The 23,075-nt window shown below is 50.8% G+C and overlaps 1 protein-coding gene across 1 annotated transcript in view; it reads right to left on the minus strand.

Annotated features, from left to right (window-relative positions):
• ascc3 (activating signal cointegrator 1 complex subunit 3) overlaps positions 1 to 23,075 on the minus strand; it is a 117,999-nt gene that overhangs the window by 89,262 nt on the left and 5,662 nt on the right. Inside the window, exons 4-8 of the mRNA XM_084441573.1 lie at positions 21,514 to 22,118; positions 15,943 to 16,063; positions 6,186 to 6,390; positions 5,099 to 5,234; positions 3,618 to 3,743 (exon numbers count right to left, since the gene is read on the minus strand). Of these exons, the coding sequence (XP_084297699.1) occupies positions 3,618 to 3,743; positions 5,099 to 5,234; positions 6,186 to 6,390; positions 15,943 to 16,063; positions 21,514 to 22,118 (1,193 nt within the window). The remainder of the gene's footprint in view (positions 1 to 3,617; positions 3,744 to 5,098; positions 5,235 to 6,185; positions 6,391 to 15,942; positions 16,064 to 21,513; positions 22,119 to 23,075) is intronic.

Raw genomic sequence — 23,075 nt, forward strand, 5'->3', positions numbered from 1 at the left:
AACGCTCTCAAGACAGTGGAGATGACTGCAGACTTACGAAAGAAAGCATCCCCACTCAACCCCCTTCACACTGAATGACACCTCAGTGACCACCGTTGACTCCTTCCCCTTCCTAGGCACCACTATCTCTCGGTACCTCAAAAGAGAACTAAACACCAGCTCCCTCGCAAAGAAGGCACAGCAGAGGATGTAGTTCCTGAGGCAGCTGAAGAAATGTGGACTATCGAAGAAAAGGATGGTACTGTTCTATGCCTCCATCATCAAGTCCATCCTCACATCCTACATCACCATCTGGTACTCCGCCGCCGCAGCCAGGGACAGGGCCAGACTGCAGCGCGTCATCCGATCCGCCAAGAAGGTGATCGGCTGCAACCTGCCCTCCCTCCTGGTCCTGTACAACTCCAGGACCCTGAAGAGGGTCTGGAAAACTGCGGCCGACCCCTCCCAACCCGGCCATAATCTCTTCGTGCCACTCCCCTCAGGCAGGAGGCTGCGGTCCATCAGGACCACGTCTGCACGTCACGGAGGCAGCTTCTTCCCCATGGCCATCAGCCTCTTCAAAAAGGCTTGTGTCCCCATCTGACTACACCTTCCTAGTACGTTGAAAAACCCCATGGCTGATTCTGATTCTCTCCTTCAGCACCTGGGTGGACAGTTCCCCTAGGGGTTCCAGCAGCATGCGCGCCATCAGATCGAAGCAAATTTCTTGTTATGTGAAAAATCTACTTGGCAATATCAACCGTGTTCCTGACCGACTTCCAGCTGACTGTCTTGCCGTTCACTGCCCATTCAGCTAGGCCGCAAGCCAAGGGTGCAGTTGGCCAGAGGTGGGACTGAAGAGAGAGATCTGGGCTCGGAGAGTTCATGCAAGAGACCGAGGGAACCTTCTAGATTGGAACCCCGCCGGCCCAATCCCAAAACCGACCTCTCGCCCCTGCCTCTAGGCTAAATCCCAAACCAACGCCTAGCCTCTAGGCAGTTCCTGAATCTCCCTCATAGACCAGAGAAAGGTTGGATGGGTGAGAATTATCCCCAACTTCTCCATTTTTACGGGACAGGCCCCCATTAAAACTTGCAACTCGTATTCTGGCTAAGTGGGCATACATATGCACCTAAATGGACACTTTAACAGCGAAGAGTAGAGTGAGTTCAACAGTGAAGAATAAGCCTGACTTTAACAGTGAAGCGTAGCCTGACTTTAACAGTGAAGAATAAGCCTGACTTTAACAGTGAAGAATAAGCCAGACTTTAACAGTGAAGAATAAGCCTGACTTTAACAGTGAAGAATAAGCCTGACTTTAACAGTGAAGAATAAGCCTGACTTTAACAGTGAAGCGTAGCCTGACTTTAACAGTGAAGAATAAGCCTGACTTTAACAGTGAAGAATAAGCCTGACTTTAACAGTGAAGAGTAGTCTGACTTTAACAGTGAAGAGTAGCCTGTTTGCCAGTGACTGCAAGTGGATCAGTCAGGGCAGGCACGCACACACACATGTGCGCAGACACGCACATACACACGCACAAACCTGAGCCAGGGTCAAGCACACGGCAAAAATAACAACAGCAGCTTCCCGGGTGTGTGACCAATCCATCCGTTCATCAATCAGACACGGCTTCAGATCGCAGACATGCAAAACACAAAACAGGCACACTCGCTTCCTCACTCTCTCTCTCTCTCTCTCACACACACACACACACACACACACACACACACACACACACACACACACACACACACACACACACACACACACACACACACACACACACACACACACACACACACACACACACACACACACACACACACACACACACACACACACACACACACACACACACATTCCCTCTCTGTGAGACACATGCACACAAATACAGTGGCTCGTCTTGAGTGACAGTTAGGTTAAGAGAGGTGGACAGAAACATGGCAGTGCTGTTCGAGATGTGACGAGATCAGTTCACTGGTCTACAGGCGTCCACGGCCGTCCAACTCGTTGACTTCTGCTAAAGTCCTCCTGATGAACTTCAAAGCCGACTGTTGGAGACTGGAGGAAACCAGGGCTGCGTTCCGAATCGCATACTTCTACTTACTACCAGTACCTACTACAGCTGCCCTTAGAAAGTACGTACTTTGCAAGCAGTAGGCATCCAATTGGGACATACTACCTTGTCATAACATTGCGCCTTGAAATTTGCCCACATCCGTCGCTGTCCATAACGCGACATTCGTCTACAGCTGTCAACTCGCGCATGTGACGCACATTTCCGCTGCGCAAAGGATTGTGGGTCAGAATAGCCAGAAAAGCCTGCTGGCGTGCATACTGCAAAATACGACCGGATGTAGTAGGTCATCCTGGTATTTTTGCCATACTGCATGTGGCATACTATGTATTGGGACATACTACATTCTGTTTTGGCATACTATATAGTAGGGTAGTAGGCGATTCGGAACGCAGCCCAGGGCTTTCCAGAGCCAATGGAGCCTGCGGCAGGGGGGAGGGGGGGCAGGTTGTATCCCTCCTCCTGTTCAGAGCCCTCTGACCCCGCCTACTGGCCGGGAGGGGCTTTACGAACCCTGCTCTTGGCTGAGAGAAGATGCGAGTGCCTGTTAGTCCGGCTGTCAGTCAGCCCGGCAGGTCATTGTGGCTGCAGACAGCTGTCTGGGAGCTACAGCACTTCCATTAAGAGGTAACATCACTCACAAGCCATTACAGCGCCCGGGGAGAGGAGGGGCCACACACACGCACACACACACACACACGCACATATGCACCTACGCACACACACACGCGCGGGCGCGCGGTCATACTTACGCACGCACACACGCACACCCTCACCTGAGAAACAAACAGGATGCTACAATTATAAACTGAAAGTGTCTGCTCTGCTCCACTCGTCTGACACTCAGATTGAATTGCTATTCCGATTCAGGGGCGGGAGCCAGGCTACTGATCCTCTCCTTCACTCTGACACGACAATTCACATTAATGTTATCAGGTTCCCCAGCTATTAGCATTGGGTTTAAACCTGAAATATTGCCAAATAGGCGCTTTTGCTTTTGGAAAATCTTCCGCCACCACATAGAGTAACCAACTGAGCAGCCCTCAGCCCTTTGACTTTCCTTCGTGAATGTTCTTTCCAAACTACAAGACAAAAATAGGCTATAGGCTATACAACATTGATAAAATAGACTACGAGTTTCCTAATTGATTTATGTTAAGACTGATAACTAATTGCTTCCATACATAGCCGCGGGAGCGTATTTTGAGCAGGATGCTGCTGACTAAAGTCCAAACAATCTCACTAAAATGCATGGTTGTGCAGCATTGAAAAAAGTAGGCCTATCGTTATTTCATTTTGTTAGGATATTCTATTCGATTTGATTATGTCCTGCTATTCTAATCTGTTCTATGTCATTCTTTTATGCATTATAATAGTCGGAACTCGGAAATACAGCTCATTCCTATAGCACCGGTAGTAATAAAATGGGGTATTGTACCGTTTTTGACGGCAGGGTATCACGGTAACTTTCTAGTATCGGTATACCGTGCAACACTAACACACACACACACACACACACTCACACACACACGCACACGGCGAATGGGTCTCCACTACCTCATCCAGTTCGTCGATGTATACTGGTTTCTCCTCGAAGCCGATGGCCGTGGGATCGTTGGGAGGGATCTGAACCTCCTCGTACATCTTACAGTTCTCTCTCCGGATCCCCTCGGGCAAAAACATCTAAACAAACACAAACACAGGCTTTCACAGAACGGCACTGCACCATTTAGTAGTACACCAGCATTAAAAACAAACCTCCAAAATGCTGATGAAACCAACCAACCAATCAACGCCATTAACCAGAGCAGGCACTCGAAAGCTGCAGAAACAATTGGATATCGCAAATCAATCGGCTTTTGAAGGGAGTGTGAATTACCATATCTTGCCCACCATATCCCTCTGAACAGAGAACAGAGAGAAACTACACCCAGAATAGTGCATGAATAAACTACACCCAGAATAGTGCATGCATAAACTACAACCAGAATAGTGCATGGATAAACTACACCTAGAATAGTACATGAATAAATGACATTAAGATCCATCATAAAAATAGTGTATGAATAAATGACACCCAGAATAGTGTATGGATAAATTACACCCATAATATGAATAAATGACACCCAGAACAGTGTATGAATAAGCTACATCCAGAGTAGTGTATAAATAAACTACATCCAGAAGTGTATGAATAAACTACACATCCAGAATAGTGTATGAATAAACTACATCCAGAGTAGTGTATGAATAAACTACATCGAGTAGTGTATGAATAAACTACACCCAGAAGAGTGTATGAAGAAAGGGCAGCCAGTTAGTGTATGCAAATCAGTGAATTAAGAGAAGCAGGAAATAAAATTAAGATCTATCATAAAAAGGGGATAAAAGTCAAGGTTTATGGGTAATCTGGTCGGTGCTGCTGGTATGTGTGTGTGTGTGTGTGTGCGCGCGTGTGTGTGTGTGTTTCACGTTGACTTTCGTCTGTGTCAAAACCTCAGGAATATGTCACCGTCGAACAAAGTCATGCAAAGCGAGGGGGGCTTATCCTCTTCATTATCCAGGAGCCAGGGGGGTGAAACCATCCTTGTTCTCTCAGACGATGGGGGGGGGGGGGGGGGGGGGGGGGGGGGGCGGGGGGGTACTCAGGCCGGGCTAAGCCGCTCAGGGTCAAACTAACTCTAGAAGGCCGGCTGGCTTAACACTTAAAGGGAAGTCACGATGGCTCGACCGAAAATAGAGACTGCTCACTTTATTACCCGTTTAACAGATCTCCCGTGGCGTTATGCGGAATGATAAGCTCGTTTGGACTAATACACGGTGAAAGAGATTTGACGTGCCTCCAAGTCGCGAACCCAACTGAGCTGAACAGTGTAAGAGAGCACCCATGCAGATGCAACGATGTGTCGTTCTGATGAGTTCGGGGGGCTGTTTTAGATTTTTTGGGGGTGTTCCTCTGAGTGCCTCTAATGGTCTTGGCAAAGACCGTTATGCCCGTTAGACAAGTCGCCACGGAGACTTGTGTTGGCACGCCTCACCTTGGCTCCTCCCACGAAGGCGGAGGTCTTGGCGGCCTCGGCGTAGCTGTCGTAGACGTTGGGGTAGCGGATCCGCTCGTACACCCTCTCTCTGCCCAGCACCGGGGAGCGGCGGGCGGTCAGCAATGCCTGCTCCCTGGACAACACACACATACACACACGAGCACACAAACACGCACGCACACACACGAGCACACATACACGCATGCATTCAAATCCCATAAAAGCATCTATTAACATCACATAAATACAACCAGCATCACACACAGAAAGACACCCACACAGACATATATATAGGCCTATATACACACACACACACATACACACACACACACACACACACAGACATATATAGGCCTATATAGAAACGCAAACACACCACGGCATCTGCGACTCTGCTCGTTGGTAGGAAGCCCTTTCATTAAGTATTTGTGGAGAAGCCTTTTCATTTAAGAGCCTCGCAATTCCAGGCGTGTTTCTCTGAGGACGGCTGCTTCAGAGGCGCCCGTGGGGGGTGGGGGGTGGGGGGGCATGGGGAGAGAGACGCGCGTGTATAATATTCGCCGCGCTAGCGCGGCTTACCTCTCCGCTAATCCCTGCCCTCGCACTCGGGTGGGTTTGGCCCCGGCTAGGATTTTTTATTTTTTTTAATTAAACAGATCGCTGCACTTTTCATCTGCCGATATGTTTAAAAAAATAAAAAAATAAAAACTACGTGGGATAAAAAATGAAAGGTGACAACTCGACATGCAGGCGCGCAGTCAAATATATGTGTGTGTGTGTACGTGTGTGTGTGTGTGTGTGCATGTGTGTGTGTGTGTACGTGTGTGTGTGTGTGTGTGTGTGTGTGTGTGTGTGTGTGTGTGTACAGGTATGTGTGTGTGTGTGAGTGTGTACATGTGTGTGTGCGTGTACAGCGTGTGTGTGTGTGTGTGTGTGTGTGTATGTGTGGGTGTGTGTACGTGTGTGTGTATTTTTTTTCCTCCTTAACCTGCGTCCTGCGCTGTGATGAAAGACACAGAGGTTGAGAAGTTTCCAGGTGGGACGAAGAGATCACAGGGAGAGGCGCACGGCGGGGGGGGCGTACCTCTGGGCTCTCATCTCCTTGGGGTCGAAGCAGAGGGCGGGGTCCGTGGCGTCGGGGTCGTCGGCGCGCCTCTCCCTCCTCCTCTCGCGCTTCTCCTCCCGCCGGGACGACCTGGCAAGCTGCTTCTCCTGCTCCGATTGGACGGTCACCTGGCAGCCGAATGCCGGCCTGCCCGCCTCGCCGCTGCCACCAACCCTTCGGCCATCTTGGGGGAGAGGGGGAACGGGTGGGTACGGGGACGGGGACGGGGGACACGACAATGACACACTGTCCCGCCCGCATGGACGCACGCCGTTAAGTCGAATCGACTCAAACTTTATTTGTATACAGCGCATTTCATACGCAGACGCGACGCAGAGATCCAGCCCCTACCATTTCCCAGGGGGAGACAAAAAAACGGTTCACCCGGGGGCCGAAATAGGTGAGCTGTGAACCTTTCTCAACGAGACCATCGAAGTTCCGTCCGCATTCCCGCGCGGCATACTCGAGATGAGACGGGTCTCGGGGGGGGGGAGGGCGTGCTGATCAAATGGAATCAAACTTTATTTGTACAGCGCATTTCATACATTGGCGCAACACAATGCGTTTTACAGAGAGCGCAATAGGGGGGGACAAAGGTCCCACCCCTACATATTCCAGAGGGAAGCAAAAAAATAAATAAACAGTTCACCCAGGGGCTGCTTCTCCGTTACGCCTCCGTACTATATGTACACAATACTTGGATCCTTATGAAATGGAAATGTATGGAAATGTAGGAAGGAGCTGTGTTTCCCCTGTATACGATAGGAGCCGGGATCAAATCCGTGCAGTTGGCGTGTCAAGCTTATTTGTGGGAAGCGAGCGCGGCGATTCTCTGCGCTCGGTTCCGAGGCGTGTTGCGTGATACGCGTGCGTCTCACTCCTGTACGACTGAACACCCCAGCCCGGCGTCGACTCGCGCCGTCGTTGTTCCCAGAGCGGGAGAGTGCCATTGGACGGAATCAACACCCTCACGGCCTGCTAATGTAATTCATCTCTATTAATACTTCATCAAAGGGCCTAAAAGCCTGAGATGGACTGCTTAGTCTGCAAATAGAGTGAAAGAGAGAGAGAGAGAGAGAGAGAGAGAGAGAGAGAAAGAGAGAGAGAGAGAGAGAGAGAGAGAGAGAGAGGGAGAGAGCAAGGGAGAGAGAGTGAGAGTGACGGTGAGAGAGAGAGAAAGAGAGTGTGTGTGTGTGTGTGTGTGTGTGTGTGTGTGTGTGTGTGTGTGTGTGTGTGTGTGTGTGTGTGTGAGTGAGTGAGTGTATTTGCGTGCAGCGAGTGTGTGTGCACCCGGCACGGCTAGGGTTAAGCCCCCTGAGACAGCCTCCCTGTCGGAGGCACAACAGCTCAATAAAAGGCAGAATTGCTCTTGAAAACAGATGAGATGTGATGATTGCACCACGGCCTCGTCTGATTGTCTGAATGATCTCTTCTTTATCTCCTCTAAGAGCTCTACCTGCCGCGCCTCCCCCCTAACCCTCATCCCCCCCCCCTCCCATTATCTCACCCTCTTCACCCCCCCCCCCCCCCCCCCCCTCCGCTGTGCCTCACACCTCCTTCCCCCTCCTCCCATCCACCCCTCCCTTCCACCTCTCCCTCCCTCATCCTCCCTTCCACTCCTCCCTCCCTCATCCTCCCTTCCCTTCACCCCCCCACTATAGGCTCCCATTACTACACCCTCCCATTACCTCCTCTCCTCACCACCACCCCCACCCAAACACAGTCTCTCTCGCAACGTCAGTTCCCATAAACCGTTCCCCGTCTCTCGCTGTCTCGTCTTCCCCGACGCTGGCCGTGTGTCTCCGGTCTCTAACGAGCGACCGCCTCCTTAATCTCCCAGACCTCTCAGGTCTCAGACCAAACCAGAGAGAGACAGACCACACGCAGACAGGAACAAACAGGGACACAAGCTCGCATGTACGCACGCACACACGCGCGCACACACACACACACACACACGCACACACACACACACACGGAGGAAGGCTCGTCTCGGATTGTGTAGCCGTCACCGTCCCAGCTGGCACGGACTCTCCGGGGTGGCGTCGCCCTGCTGTTGCCGCGGCGACGGCGATACCGGGCCGGGTCAGGCGCAGAAGGCTGCCGTTTACCGCCCGGCGAGACGTCTCGGGTTGCCAGGCGGGCGGTCACGATCGGAGGGGGGGGGCAGACTAATTAAGATTGCCTCCTCGTTACTGCTTCCTTGTCAATTATGCAGGGAGTGAGGTTTAATTGGCCTAACTCAGGTTGGGGGGCGCCGAGAACAGCCTGTGTACCACTCTGCTGCCGGGGGGGGGTTCACAGCACTCTGAACCCGACCCCGTGGCTAACTCGCTAGGCGACTCGCTGAGGGTCCGTGCCGGCCGCGGGCGGAGCTGGGGCGTCTGGGTAATGAGCTGGGAGGAGGGAACCTCCGGAAGGGTCTGGAAGGAAGCAAGAGGATCTGTGTTGTGGAAAGACCAGAGACGATTTCCCGGGGAAGCAACAGGAAGACCTGAACACTAGAGTGTTCAGACCTCAACACTAGAGTGTTCAGACCTCAACACTAGAGTGTTCAGACCTCAACACTAGAGTGTTCAGGCTAAAACAGTGTCAGGCTGCTGTTGAGTTGCCCCCTGGGGTACTTCGACAGCCCAGAGGGGCGCAATGGAACAGGAGATAGAAATGATGCTACAGTCTGCCGAGAAAACACATCCCTCCTGGTGGTGGAGAAGAGGCCATCCTGTCAGCTTTACGTGCCGAACAATTAAACTTCCTGAACACTAAAATACTAACACACACACACACACCACACACACCACACACACACACACACACACACACACACACACACACACACGCACACACACACACACACACGACCACCACATAAACAGACAAAACATTGCCTCCGGCAAGCCCTAACAGGATCGGTTGGAGTGTGAAATAAGACAGACTCCGAAAGGTGCTGTGGCCACCTGGGTTGCTCTTCCTTCTCCATCTTCCCTCTCAAAAGAGGAGAGTCCGGCCCCCTCAGTGATGACACCACTCCCCGGGGAGGGGGGGGGGGGGGGGGTGCCGGGCCCGTAATCTAATCCATAATCCCAGAATGCCGTGCAGATAAAGGGGGGGGGGGGGGCTGTCTCAGATCTTAACTGGAAGAGATGGAGACTGCAGTCTCACACCCCGGCTAGATAAACCAGCTGGGACATGTCTTAGGAGCGTGATAATGTGGGAGCCGGTAGTCGGTAGACGGTAGTCTCTCTCGCCGGATGGAGGTTTCGGGGATAAGCCCTGTCATTAGTTCATCACTGCCCAATCAGCGGTGACAGAATATGTTCCCGGCTCAATCCAGACAACGTGAAACAACAACCTAGTGATAGCTCCGCCCGATACGATTGGTTTTGGTTTCAAGAAATACAGCCCCCCCCCCCCCCCCCTCCCCCATCACCGAATGGTAATGGTCCGGCCCGCCCTGCCTCCAACGCTTCCGCTGGCCCGGTGTAAACAACGTGTGGAGACAGGTCTGGCTAAGAGAGACTAGTGCGAGGGAGACGTTGGGGGGGGGAGAAGTGTGTTAGGAACACCGTTGATTAACGTCTGTATGGTGGCGGGTGCAGAGGCTTCCGGTTTCCTCTCCAGAGGGAGGTGTTCTGGGACTCCATCACAGAAGAACCAGGTAGGATCAGTCTCCCCTGCGCTTATGGTACCTTTCTACCTTAACGGACAAGCAAAGCGCTTTACAATAGCCTCTCGTTCACCCATTCACACACACGCTTACACGCCAATGGCGGCCGCTGATCATTGGGAGCGATTTGGGGTTCCGTGTCTTTGCCCAAGGACATTTCGACATGTGGACAGGAGGAGCCGGGATTCGAACCGCCGACCCCGACGATCATTGGACGAGCCGCTCTACCTCCTGAGCCACGGCCTGCCCAGCTGCCGCCTGGGACCAAATCTACTAAAAGTAAACGTGTGTGCCGTTTGTCCATTCATCCTATCTGCATCCCTCTCTCCATTCCTGTCTCCCTCCCTCCCTCTCTCTGTGAACAAATGTCCATCAAGGCTTCTTCTGAATTTTTCATTCGGCCCTCTGATGACCTCTCTACCTCTCTCCTCAGATTTCAATCTCAAAGGCTGCTGCTCTCCTTTCTCCACAGCACATCCTGGACACGGTCACGTCTGTCTGTCTGTCTGTCTGTACATCCTGGCCACGGTCACGTCTGTCTGTCTGTCTGTGTCTGTCTGTACCTCCTGGGCACGGTCAAGTCTGTCTGTCTGTCTGTCTGCCTGCCTGTCTGTCTGCCTGTCTGTCTGCCTGCACATCATCGACACGGCCACGTCTGTCTGTATACAGACTCCCCCTGCTACTGCCCATTGCTAACACCCTGGATACACATGCCCACCCCTGCTCTCTCTCCTTTTCCTCTCTCCTCAGATTTCAATCTCAAAGGCTGCTGCTCTCCTTTCTCCACAGCACATCCTGGACACGGTCACGTCTGTCCGTCCGTCCGTCCGTCTGTCTGTCTGTACATCCTGGGCACGGTCACGTCTGTCTGTCTGTCTGTCTGTCTGTCTGTACATCCTGGCCACGGTCACGTCTGTCTGTCTGTCTGTGTCTGTCTGTACCTCCTGGGCACGGTCAAGTCTGCCTGTCTGTCTGCCTGCACATCATCGACACGGCCACGTCTGTCTGTATACAGACTCCCCCTGCTACTGCCCATTGCTAACACCCTGGATACACATGCCCACCCCTGCTCTCTCTCCTTTTCCTCTTTCATGTAGCGACCCTCTGTCTCTCCCCCTGCCCCCCTCCCTCCACCCCTCTCTCCCCATCCACCCCCCCGCCCCCCCTCTAGCGCTCTCTCTCTCCCTCCTTCCCTCCCTCCCTCCCTCTCCCTCTCTCTGCTAGAACATTTTTTCATCTATTAGCTTTGCTAAACATGATTGGGGAATATGCCTCAATTCAAATTCAGCCTTTTACTCTGACGATTTCCACTTTCCTAAACAAATGTAAACAGATAGAGAGCAATTAGTCTCGGCACCAGAACCTAGACCGGGAGAAACACAGCTTGTAGAGTGTGTGTGTGTGTGTGTCTAATTCTTGCCAGCCACGTTGTCCTGCTTCTTCTTAATACATGGAATGACCCCTGGGCTCCATGTTTCCTGAGCAGTCGGCAGGCGTGCGAGCTGAGTGTGCAGCACGTGACTGCACGCTGTCTGAACGCTACCCCAACACCACCCACAGCCCCCTTTCATTAATAACTTGACAAAGTTCAGAAAGCTGAACAACAAGTCTTCGCTCCCTTCTGGACCTACTTAACAAAAACCCTGGCATAGAGACAGGATCCTTTCATCGAGCGTGACACTCTGGCGGAGAGGAAGCAGGTTTCCTTTCATGCACACGTGTGTGTGTGTATGTGTGTGTGTGTGTGTGAGAGAGAGAGCGTCGGCAGATGGGAGAGGAGTGGAGAGGCCAGTGTGTGATTGCGGACCTGCAATTTGAGAGCTAATCAGCTGGTGACAGACCCTCCTCCCACCAACTCCAACCACCCCCCCCCCCCCCAGCCCCCCAACCGGGGAAAGTGGGGGAATTTAATCAACGGCGTTTAGCCCCTCCTGACCAAACCCTCGGTCGTCAAGGCAACGCTAATCTTCCAAAGCCGTCTGGCAGGTGAACTTTTCTGACGTTGGCGCGGAGACGCCCCCCCCCCGGCGCCGCGTCCTCTCCGCCGCCGCGTGGGCGGAAGAGAGCGGGCGGCGTCCTGCACGAACGAACTCCTCTGGTGCGTTTGTGTGATTTTTTCTTTTTTTTCCTCCTCTCGCCGAGACGTGAGAAGGGAGGTGAGGAGGTGAGGGAGGAGGAGGACGAGGAGGAGGAGGAGGAGCTAACCGCGCCTCCCTCCCTGCTGCTCAAGGCTCTTTAAACTTTTACCACCACTTCCTTTTACTTTGTGAAAGTAAGTTGAGACGTCCAAGTGATTAAATATTAACAATTAACCTTTAAGATAACGACGCCCTGCTTTTTTTGTTTTTTTCCAGTGCAGGAATTGACTGCAGGCGGCTTAGTGCAGAGGAGGCAGGGGAGGGGAGAGAGTGGACTGAGGCGTTGGGTCCTAAAAGAGAGTCTCAGAGCTACTGCAGGGCCGTAGATACTGGATCTGCTCGGCCTATCAGATCTACTCGGGGGTCCTGCCGTTTCAGATGACATATCATATTATGATTGGCTGCCGTCATTGGAAGAGCCATCTGGTGGACTGAACTGCGTTTTTTTTGTAATAAGTAGTTAAGAAACGCATTGCCAATATTTATATAGCCTGCTGTATTATGTGGTTGCATCAATTGTTGTTAACGTTAGCTAGCAATGTAGCTAACGTTAGTCAGCTAGCAATGTAGTTTGCTAGCTAACGTTAGTCTAGATAGCTAGCGTGAGCTAACACCTTTGATGTCACTCCATGGATTTTTATGAAAACAACTTTTTTCTCTGCGTTTTGGCCTCCCGTGCAGGCCCGGCAGATGCAAGACTGAAAGCCTTTTTATCTCCGTCCTTTTCCTTGTCGTGTGGACGGTGATATTTTTTAAATATCTGTTGGTGTGGACGCCTTCTTTTTTTTTTTTTTACTGGAGGGGGGTGGGGGGGGTCATGCGTTTTTAGAAATATTGTGTTTGTGTGGATGTGGCCTAAACTGTCCACAACAGTATCCGTGCACCCAATCATAATGTGTTATGTCATCACAGCCTATCACAACCGGGCAATATCTCAAATTAATTCAATTAATTTGTGTTTAGGTTTTTTTTAACAATGTGAAAAAATGAATCACCAAATCAAGATCAGTGCTTCCTGTGCCGTCACAGTCACTCAAACACCAGCGCCCACACTTCTCTCAGGACACATTCCAAAATCTTGTTTTCCTCCCCCACACGTTTTCTAATCATTCAAATTATATTTCCCTTTGCCTGCCTCTCTATGCCAATTTCCAATCTCGCTCAACTGTTTGCCGGCTGCATTGATGAGAGCAATTTTTTTCTCACTGCAAGGTAACGAGCTGCCGTGGATTTTCAGAGAGGTGGCTATTCTCCCGCCATGAAAGCAGAATGGATTCATTTAGAGTGACTCATCTCTGTAGCAGCTGTCCATTTGGGCCATTTTCATTAGCCTACCCTGTAGTAGGACATCTAGGCCTACAGAAGTTGATGGCATAGACCTACTTGAATGACACAGGCCTACTTGAATGCCACTGCTGTTTATTCTCTATCAGACTAAAAGGTTAGTATTATAAAGAATTTTTTTTGTTTTTTGTCAATGTAAACTGTTTTTATTTTTACTTTTAAAACCATGAATCGTCCAAAACAAAGAGATTTCCTATTTTGGCCACCCAATCCTACTCTGACTCACTACACAGCCAGCTGGAACCCCACTGCCTTGGCCAACTGAACATCAACTCTGCAGCCAATCGGCCAATCAACCGCTGCACTTGATACCGTACCAGCAGGGCTCGTATGTCCCGGAAGCCAAACCACTAATTAATGATTAATACGTCTTAATTACATGTGGATCAATTGATTAAATATTCAAATCAATTAGGTACACACAAACTGATAATGATTTATTTCTACGTAACCGAGTCCGCTTTAATTAAGCGGTTGTTCATCAGCAGGGTCTGTATCTATAAAAAGAGACTAGAGACAATCAAACAGTAAGGGCCCTACTGTAGCTGTGGCTGGGGAAACATAACCCAGACTTGAAATGGCTGCAAAACGAAACAGAACTCCAGTGGTGCTGCAGGTCTTTGATGTCTGTCTGCTGTTCAGTACAGAACACAAGACGTCCTCCCGAGCGATGACAAATCGTCCGTGCCTGTCTTCCCCAAGATATCCTCCTCCACTCTCCCACTATTCACATTTAAACAAGTCTCAGCCTCTGAGCAGAGAGAGCGAGAGAGAGATGAGAGAGAGAGAGACAGAGAGACAGACACAGAGAGAGAGAGATGAGAAAGAGAGAGAAAAACAGAGAGACAGACAGAGAGAGAGAGACAAAGAGAGAGGTGAGAAAGAGAGAGGCAGAGAGAAAGATGAGAAAGAGAGAGAGACAGAGACAGACAAAGAGAGATGAGAAAGAGAGAGAGAAACAGAGACAGAGAGAAAGAGAGACAGAGAGAGATGAGAGAGAGACAGACAGGGAGATGAGAAGAGAGACAGACAAAGAGAGAGATAAGAAAGAGAGAGAGAGAGAGAGAGAGAGAACACACTGCCAGCCAGCATGGGGCTTCGTCTAGCTGCAAACACGCCACGCGGCAGGCTACTGCTACGCTGCAGATCCCAGCGGAAGACCAGGTCCCTTCCACAACAACATATGCTGGAAGAAGTCTTCTAATAAGCCGGTTTGTGTTGAGGAACAGCTCAGTAGGACTGTGCCTCCACACGCACGCACGCGCACACACACAAGCGCGCGCACACACACGCAAGCGCGCGCGCACACATCGCGCACACACGCGCGTGAAATCAGGATGGTCTAACGAGGCTAGGAGAGGAGAGGAGACGGGAGGAGACGGGAGGAGAGAAGAGGAGAGGAGAGAAGAGGAGGGGAGGAGGAGAGGAGTGGAGAGAAGAGGGGAGGGGTGGAGGAGAGGGGAGGGAAGGGGTAGAGTGGAGAGGAGACAGGTGGTGGAGGGGGAGAGGACCTCTGATGTGCCTGTGTGTTTCTGTAACTAGTAAGGGGAATCCAAAGGGCTCTCCAGTTGAGTGGGACGTATTGATTTGTCCATCAAGCTGTCCCGGTGGACCGCCGGGGATCGTTGGCACTTTGCTGTTGTCGGGATTAACATCTGAACACGGAACAGGTGCCGGAGGTCACGACCCCGGCATGGGGAATGCACAGTCGGCAGTCGACCCTCGTGACCCCGCCAGACTTGCCGCTACCCCTGCCCCCGCCCAAAGGGGGAGCTCTGAACACGGCTCCCACGCAGAAGGACTGGGCGTGGGAAGGGAAGGAGACGACGGGATCTGGTTTGACTTTGAAATGGATATTAGTGTCTGATAACCCCCACCCCCCCACCCGCAGCAAACAGACTAGCAGAGATTTACACCGAATGTCAACTGTAACCTTCTTCACCTACACAGGAAAGCGTATACAGTCAACAGATCCCTTGTATTTTATATGTATTTATATTGTACTTAACATAATTTCACTGCAGTAGGGTCAAAATCTCATAACTCCATTTTGGTGATTTTTTAAATAGATATTTTTCCCCCTCAATTGAAAGCTGTCACTACCCTTTACAACATCTGAACCCCTACCAGCCCTGGGGGCCAATTAAATGTAATCTAAAAAGCTCATCATATGTGATATTTATGTTCAAAAACATATTTATTTTATTTTGTTTTTATTTCTAACCTTTATTTCCCCAGGAAAAAAAACACCACTGAGACACAAGAGCCTCTTTTGCAAGGGTGACCCGGCCAAGAAAGCAGCGGTCAACATTCTGAAAACGTGCCATTTTGGAGACGCAAGACAGCGGTCATTAGTATCTTATTCCCTGTGAGCCCTACAGATCTCGCTGGGTGATCAATACTCCACTGCGGCTAACTGTGCTGTGTCAGTCTCAGACCCTCCGGTTGGCGTCGTTCTGAGCTGCGTAGCGTCTGCGATTCACCCGTTCGACGGTCGACCCCCTGCTCCGGGATTGCCGGCCCGTCGTGGCGGTGTTGCGGTTGCTATGGAGACGACCTGGTTATGGGCGGCGTGGCGTGGGCTCACCTGGCGGGCAGCTGAGCCTGTCGGGGGCGGGGATGGCGAGGAGCGAGTCCACGATGGCCGCCCTTCGCTGGAGGAGCGTGGAGATCATCTCGAAGCCCTCCGGGCCCAGCAGCTCAAACAGCTGAGCAGAGAGAGAGAGAGAGAGAGAGAGAGAGAGAAGGAGAGGGAGAGAGGGAGAGAGAGAGAGATAGGGAGAGAGAGAGAGAGAGAGGGGGAGAGAGAGAGGGAGAGAGAGAAGGAGAGAGAGAGAGGGAGAGAGAGAGGAGAAAGAGGGAGGGAGAGAGAGAGGGGAGAGAGAGAGGGAGAGAGAGAGAGAGAGAGAGAGAGAGAGAGAGAGAGAGGGAGAGGGAGGGAGAGGGAGGGAGAGAGAGGGAGAGAGATAGGGAGAGAGAGAGAGAGAGAGAGAGAGAGAGAGGGGGAGAGAGAGAGGGAGAGAGAGAAGGAGAGAGAGAGAGGGAGAGAGAGAGGAGAAAGAGGGAGGGAGAGAGAGAGGGGAGAGAGAGAGGGAGAGAGAGAGAGAGGGAGTGAGAGAGGGAGAGGGAGAGGGAGAGGGAGAGGGAGAGGGAGAGGGAGAGGGAGAGGGAGAGGGAGAGGGAGAGAGAGAGAGAGAGAGGGAGAGAGAGGAGAAAGAGGGAGGGAGAGAGAGAGAGGGGAGAGAGAGAGAGGGAGAGAGAGGAGAAAGAGGAGAGAGAGAGAGAGGAGAGGGAGAGATTAGAGAAAGAGGAGAGAGAGGGGAGAGAGGGAGAGAGAGAGGAGAGAAAGAGGAGAGTGAAAAGAGTGGAGGCGTGCAGACATCAGTTGTTGTGAGCCAAAAAAATACTACACAGTAGTAAGCCAACACATCCGCAGACACACGCACACACGCACACACTCCTATGGCTCAAGCCAACACTGCTGGTGCCAAGACTGAGCACCTGGTAATTATCATCCCCGAAGTCTGCGTCAGAAGACAGAGTCGGCTCTTACACTTAGCTTCCCAGAAACACCGCCACCTGGCACTGGTGACAGAAACACAGCAGCAAACCTGGGTCCAATCAGAAAGCCGGGAGGAGGACCACGCAACGCCAGGCTAGTCGAGGAGAGGAGAGTAATAAGCCTAGCGGCGTGTTGAGACATACACGCACGCGCAACACGCACTCATACGCACGCACGCGCACTTGAAAGGCTAATGAAGCTAGTTTTCTACAGACAGCCTCATGGTCGTTTTTCAGTCAGCAGACGGATGGATTTTTCCTGGTCTAGGGACGAGCAGACGCCAGCTGTGCTGAGGGACCCAAACAACAAACACACTTTGATGACGGGGTCAGCCGGTCACCTTTCTGAGGGTCATCTTAGCGCTTCCTCCACCGTCTATCCTACACCTCTCCTCTGGAGCTCTCTCCATCTCAGTGGCGGTTTGTTTGTGGTGGTGTCTGTCTGGCGGGGGGGGGGGGGTCAGTCTGAGGGGCACGTGGAGAGTTATTTCACAGGCTCTTGTGAATCCCTTGTCTGGGAGTCCACCGGGCCGGGGGTACTGCTGCGGTAGTCTCTCCTGGAAGTCGTGGATTCCTCGGGGGGGACGGACGGCAGGAAGACAGTGTCCCTTCCGCAAACTATACAACCCTGAAGTCATATTTACCTTACAGCTCCCCTCCCCTTCCCCCCCACCCTCCACAAAAATACAAAACGGTTCTATAGGCATCACACACTGCACCCCGCCCCCCCAACATCCTATGGGCCGGCCAAGGTGTCCAGATAGCATAGCCTATATGGCTGAATGAATTCCGTTGTATCAGTAGCAGCAGCAGCCCATGTCATTTCAATCGCTATAAGCCAACAAACAGGGTTTCTGTGTGCTCACAGTGGGGGGTCGCTCATGTAAGTCATGTGGCAATGGTGTGATTTTAACAACATCGTTGGCCCTGTTCCTTTGTGAGACAAGGCGTCATGTGAGAACACGTGTATTAGAGGTCGACCAATCGGCAGGTCGATTAATTGGGCCGATATAATGCCCTGTTGAGGTAATCGGCATAGGCCCAACTCTGTGCTCACAAGGCAGATATAAAAAAAAAAATTGTCTGCAGAGTGCAGACACGTCTCATGCCATCAGCCTTCAGTGTGACTGTGGGGAATGATTTTAGCCACTTGGCCGTTATACAGTCGAAAGCGGGAACGTTACTCGTCTCAAAGGCTGTGTAGCCTAGCCTATGGACGGACTTTACCTGAGAGAAAATGGTCAAACTTAATTGTCCACTTTTACTCAATGTTTACTTTCTGTAATTCAATTGATTACCGTCTTTTGTGTGGATAACATTGGGAATTGTCATTTGGGATACTAACCTAACCTACAGTAGTTAGCTAAAAAATGTGACGTTACATGTAGGCTAGTGCTACGTTAGCCATCTTTCCTTGCTATAGCTACCTTTGGCCAAGTTAGTATTGTAGTAGTTATTTGACTGGTCAGGGTAAATACTGTAAGTCTTGTAGCTAACGTTTAGAGCAGGCTACTTGTAACGTTACATTGGATGCAATGTTAGTTAGCTAGCTCATCATGCTAGCAAACGCCAGTTAGCGCAAGCTAACTACTATAGCTGATAGCTAAAGTCAGCTAGTGCAAGTTAGCTACTACCTAGCTAGTATCGGTGGAAGCAGGTCCGTTTCATGCATAACCTATGCTGCAAATTATAGCTAACAACTGAACAAGATTATTAGGATCAGATATCAGACATGAGTGGAGCTAGAACCTTGTTTTTTACCATGTCAATAGATGTCAATAGCCTGTGGTCCGGGAATATTTACAAACTGTACCAAAATTCCCAATGGGACTTACCGTAATGGGAATTAGTGGGAATTAAGAGGAATTAACTAGAAATGTTGTGATGGGAATAAATTATGTTTTCCAGTTTATTCCCGCTAATTGCCATTAGGCTAATTCCCATAAATTCCCATGGGAGGTTTGAGAATATTCCCGAATTTTGCAACCCTACAGATTCTGAATTACTTTTCGAATCAGCCAGAGTCAAATGACTTTTCCCAGCGGGTTGTTTTCACCAATCACTTCAGACGCGGCTACTGCTGCAAAATGTCATCATTCCGGGAGGTTACAAATGTGAAATAAATATAGTAGCTGCTCCTCTTTACTGTCAGCTTTAATGGCAGTGAAACTGAGCGTTTAAACTTTGCTGTTGACTTTGCAGACATGCGGCAGGGATGAGCGCGGAAGAGATCGCGCACCACAAAGGGCATCCTACGTCTCAAAGATGTCAGTGGAACGGAGTTCGCTTCCAAATGTCAACTACGTGAGGAACATTAGAGTAGAATGTAGTGCTAGGTAGTGGTGCCGCCCCTGAGAAACAGGTACTGTCGCAGAGAGAGAGAGGGAGGGAGAGAGAGAGAGAGAGAGAGGGGGAGAGAGAGAGAGAGAGGGAGGGAGAGAGAGAGAGAAGGACATGCAAGGAGACAGAATGATGTAGTGCACCATCTAAGTTTATAAGTGAAAGTAATGCATGACATCTTGTGAGAGCTTTCAGCACACTATACTCCAGTCAGTAGCCCATAGGGGGCTCCCTAATCCTGACCACACACACACACACACACACACACACATACAAACAGCCCCATGCGCGCGCACGCACACACACACACACACACAACACACACACAGACAGCCCCACGTGCGCACGCACACACACACACACAACACACACACACAGACATCCCCACGCGCACACGACACACACAGACACAGCCCCGCGCGCGCACACACGCATACTGTACACAAAGCAACAACATTCCTCTTGTTGTCTGGATGCAGGGCGGAGAAAAAGGAGTGTAGAACAAACCGAGGAGATAAATGATATTAATTAAGCCGTGTAGCGACCTTGGCTTTTTTTGGGCTCCAGAAGAGAGAGAGAGAAAAGGAGAGAAAAGAGAGAGAGAAAAGAAGAAAGCCTTTGAATTAAGCACCTGTGAAAGAGGAATGGGAGTTCTGCCCAGAGACTCATCAATCCCCCTTTCCCCTACTTCGACAAAACCTGGCTCCACACTCTCCCTCCCTCCCTCCCTCCCTCCCTCCCTCCCTCCCTCCCTCCCTCTTCTCCTCTCCTTCTCTCCCTCTCTCTCGACCCCTAACTAGGCCTAAGTTCTTTCTTTATAGATTTAACAGCTTGTCTTAATAACACTTTGGCTCTGTGAAGACGTAATTGCAGTTGTAGTCGCGGCTGTGCTGGCCCTCAGGCCTCCCGTCAGCGGGTTGGCTGGGTCTACTCTACGCGCCCCGGCGGCGCCGCTACCGCCAAAACCAACTCTGAGGCGGCGTTCCCAATCTCATACTTTACGCACTTTGCACGCCGTATGCATCCAATCGGGACATACTACCTTATTACATTGCGGCCTTGAAATTTGAACGCATCCGTCGCTGTCCATGAAGCGGCGTTCGTCCACAGCGGGGGATTCATTAAAACGCCTCCGGAGCGACTCGTCACGTGACGTAATTTCGGCTGAGCACAGGATTGTGGGTCGGAAATCCGCAGAAACGGGTGCTGGTTTGCATACTGCAAAATACGAGCGGATGTAGTAGGACATCCTGGTATTTTTGCTATACTGCATGTGGCATACTATGTATTGGAGCATACTACATCAATTTTTGGCATACTATACAGTATATAGTATGGAAGTGCGTAGAGCTGGGTATCGAGTCGAATTTCAAGAGTTGATTCGATTCCGATTCATAAGGTTCAGAATCGATTATCTCGATTCGATTCAATATTGATTCAGTTAGTGTTACTAAAACTGTTTTTTTAGCTGTAACCTTAATTACATTACTGCCAAGTTATGCAACACATCAATACTAGGGCTGGGTATCAATACTGATTTCCCAAAATGAATGAATGAATGAATCATTGAATGCATTAATTAACTATTCATACCTTCATTTATTCATTCATTCATTCATTAAATAAAAGATCGATTTTGGGATTCATGAATCGATTCTGAATCATTTGATTCAGAATCGATGAATCGATTTTTTAAACCCAGCCCTAGAAGTGCGTGACTCGGAATGCAGCCTGAATGAACACACAAGGTCGGCCTGACCTCGACATACTGGGGCATGATGAACCATGGCGGGAGCAACTGTCTTTTCCTGCTCTGGGCTGGAGGAGGCCCCCGGGAGAGGAGGGAGGTCTGCAGGATCAAACTCCCAGCTAAAGGCCAAGGGGCTTCTGGCAAAGGTCAAGGTGGTGGAGACCAGAGGAGAGTTATGACAGCTCCCTCTTGTGAGACTCTCAAAGTTCACTGAGATGTACACTACGAGCAAAACACGGCTTTCCCCTCCATTGTCCAAAGTTGAGGACCTCGAGAGTTAAAGGGGCAGTTCAGAATTTTGGACGTAGAGCCTCGTTTACAACTTAACCCATAATGTTGTTGATTGACGGAGAACATTTTCAGCTGAAAAAAGCATGTGCTAAATGACTAATGTTATGTAATGTAGTGTAATATAATGTAATGCCATTATGCTCCATTACGGTCCTATGCTTAAAGAATGCTAAGGAAGGGGATTTTGGGGTGGGGGGGTGGAGAGGGGGTTCTCACCTCGTTCTGTAGCTCATCGTCACTCTTGTGGGAGGCCAGCATCTCGAACAGAGAGGTGCACAGCTCCTCCGGGCTGGAGGAGAGCATGTTCCCACCGTCCAGGTACTTCTCCGCCTCGGCCCTCAGGATGGCCCCGTCCCCGGACGCCTGGCCGTCCCCCACCCCCGGGCCGCCGCCGCCCCCGTCCACCTCGCCCCCGGCGCTCCTCCAGCCCACCCCGCCCTCCTGGCGGTGGCTCAGGAGACCGTGGAAGTCCAGGCCGCCGCCACCACCCTCCTCCCCCACCCAGGGTAGCTCCTCCTTGGGCTCCAGCGCGTAGCACTCGTAGGAGAAGGCGATGTTGCGTCCGAACACGGCGCCGCTGAGGCGGGCGGTCCGACGGGAGCCCTGCGCCTGGACGAAGTCCTCCACCTGCGATTCGTCCAGCGGCGCCACCGCCCGCGCCACCGCCCCGCAGGACGCGTCCGCCGCCGAGGACGGGAAGGGGCCGAACATCTGCTTGATGGCGCGCGTCTCCTCGTGGCCCACGTGGTCTTTGTTGTGGAACGTCTCGAACAGGAAGACAGCGGCGCTCTCGATGGCGTCCTGGCCGTGGTCCGCCCCCACTGTCAGAGAGGAGAGGGAACACGGTTTCATCTTCGGTTTAGTTTTAGTTAGTTTGTTGGTTTGACGACTTTAAAGCTCAATGAGAACTTTTTATAGTATTCAGTATTCACCTTTACTCACTAGTAGTTAATGAATTGGCCCCCAAAATAATTTTCATGACACAAGACTGCATAGGACCCCGTGAATTTATTATTTTAAAATCTCGGTGTACTGGCTAGTACACTAGTGGGAAATCTTGTGGAGGGAAGGGAATTGACCCATTTTGCCTGTCACAATATCAGGAAAACAACAAACGCCCCGCGAATCGAAAACTACGAAACAGCCATGGCTGAATCCCATGTATATACCTGCATTGAAGCCATCCTTCCAGAAAATCCATTGAAGTAGCTACAATCTTCCAATTCAGTCTGCTCCACATGCGTTTGTTATCATAACCCCCCCCCCATCATTACAGCGAGTGAGTGGGGGATTGTGGGAAGTGTGGTTCTTGTAACGCGGTACCGATTTTATCGCGACCAGAGGGGCCGCCAAAGTGCTGAGTTATCTCATGTAGCTTTAAGAATACACCAAGAAAATTTGTACGTCTAAAATCATCGAGGATGAAGAAAATGAAGTTAAAACGTGTTTCCACTGTGGTCCTCTCACATGCAGATGGCACCACAAGCTGGCAAGGTAGGATTAAACTGACAGTATTAAAATAACTTCATCTGAGTGGCAGTGTACAAACTATGTACAAACAATGCAATTCCAAACTGAGACATCATACAGCAATAAATCTAGAGATATAAATGGGAACCCTATCATGCAGGCACTCGTCATGATCATTGTCACCATCAGTTCCAGTGCTTTAACTGAGGCAGTATACTGCAGGTATCTGGTCATCGTGATGCTGTTAATGGTTAGTTATTACTGTACCACAATCACCACAATTAAGACTTTTACCATGGTATCTAACT

This window comes from Borostomias antarcticus, assembly GCF_949987555.1.
Source record: "Borostomias antarcticus genome assembly, chromosome: 8".
Taxonomy (NCBI): Eukaryota; Metazoa; Chordata; class Actinopteri; order Stomiiformes; family Stomiidae; genus Borostomias; species Borostomias antarcticus.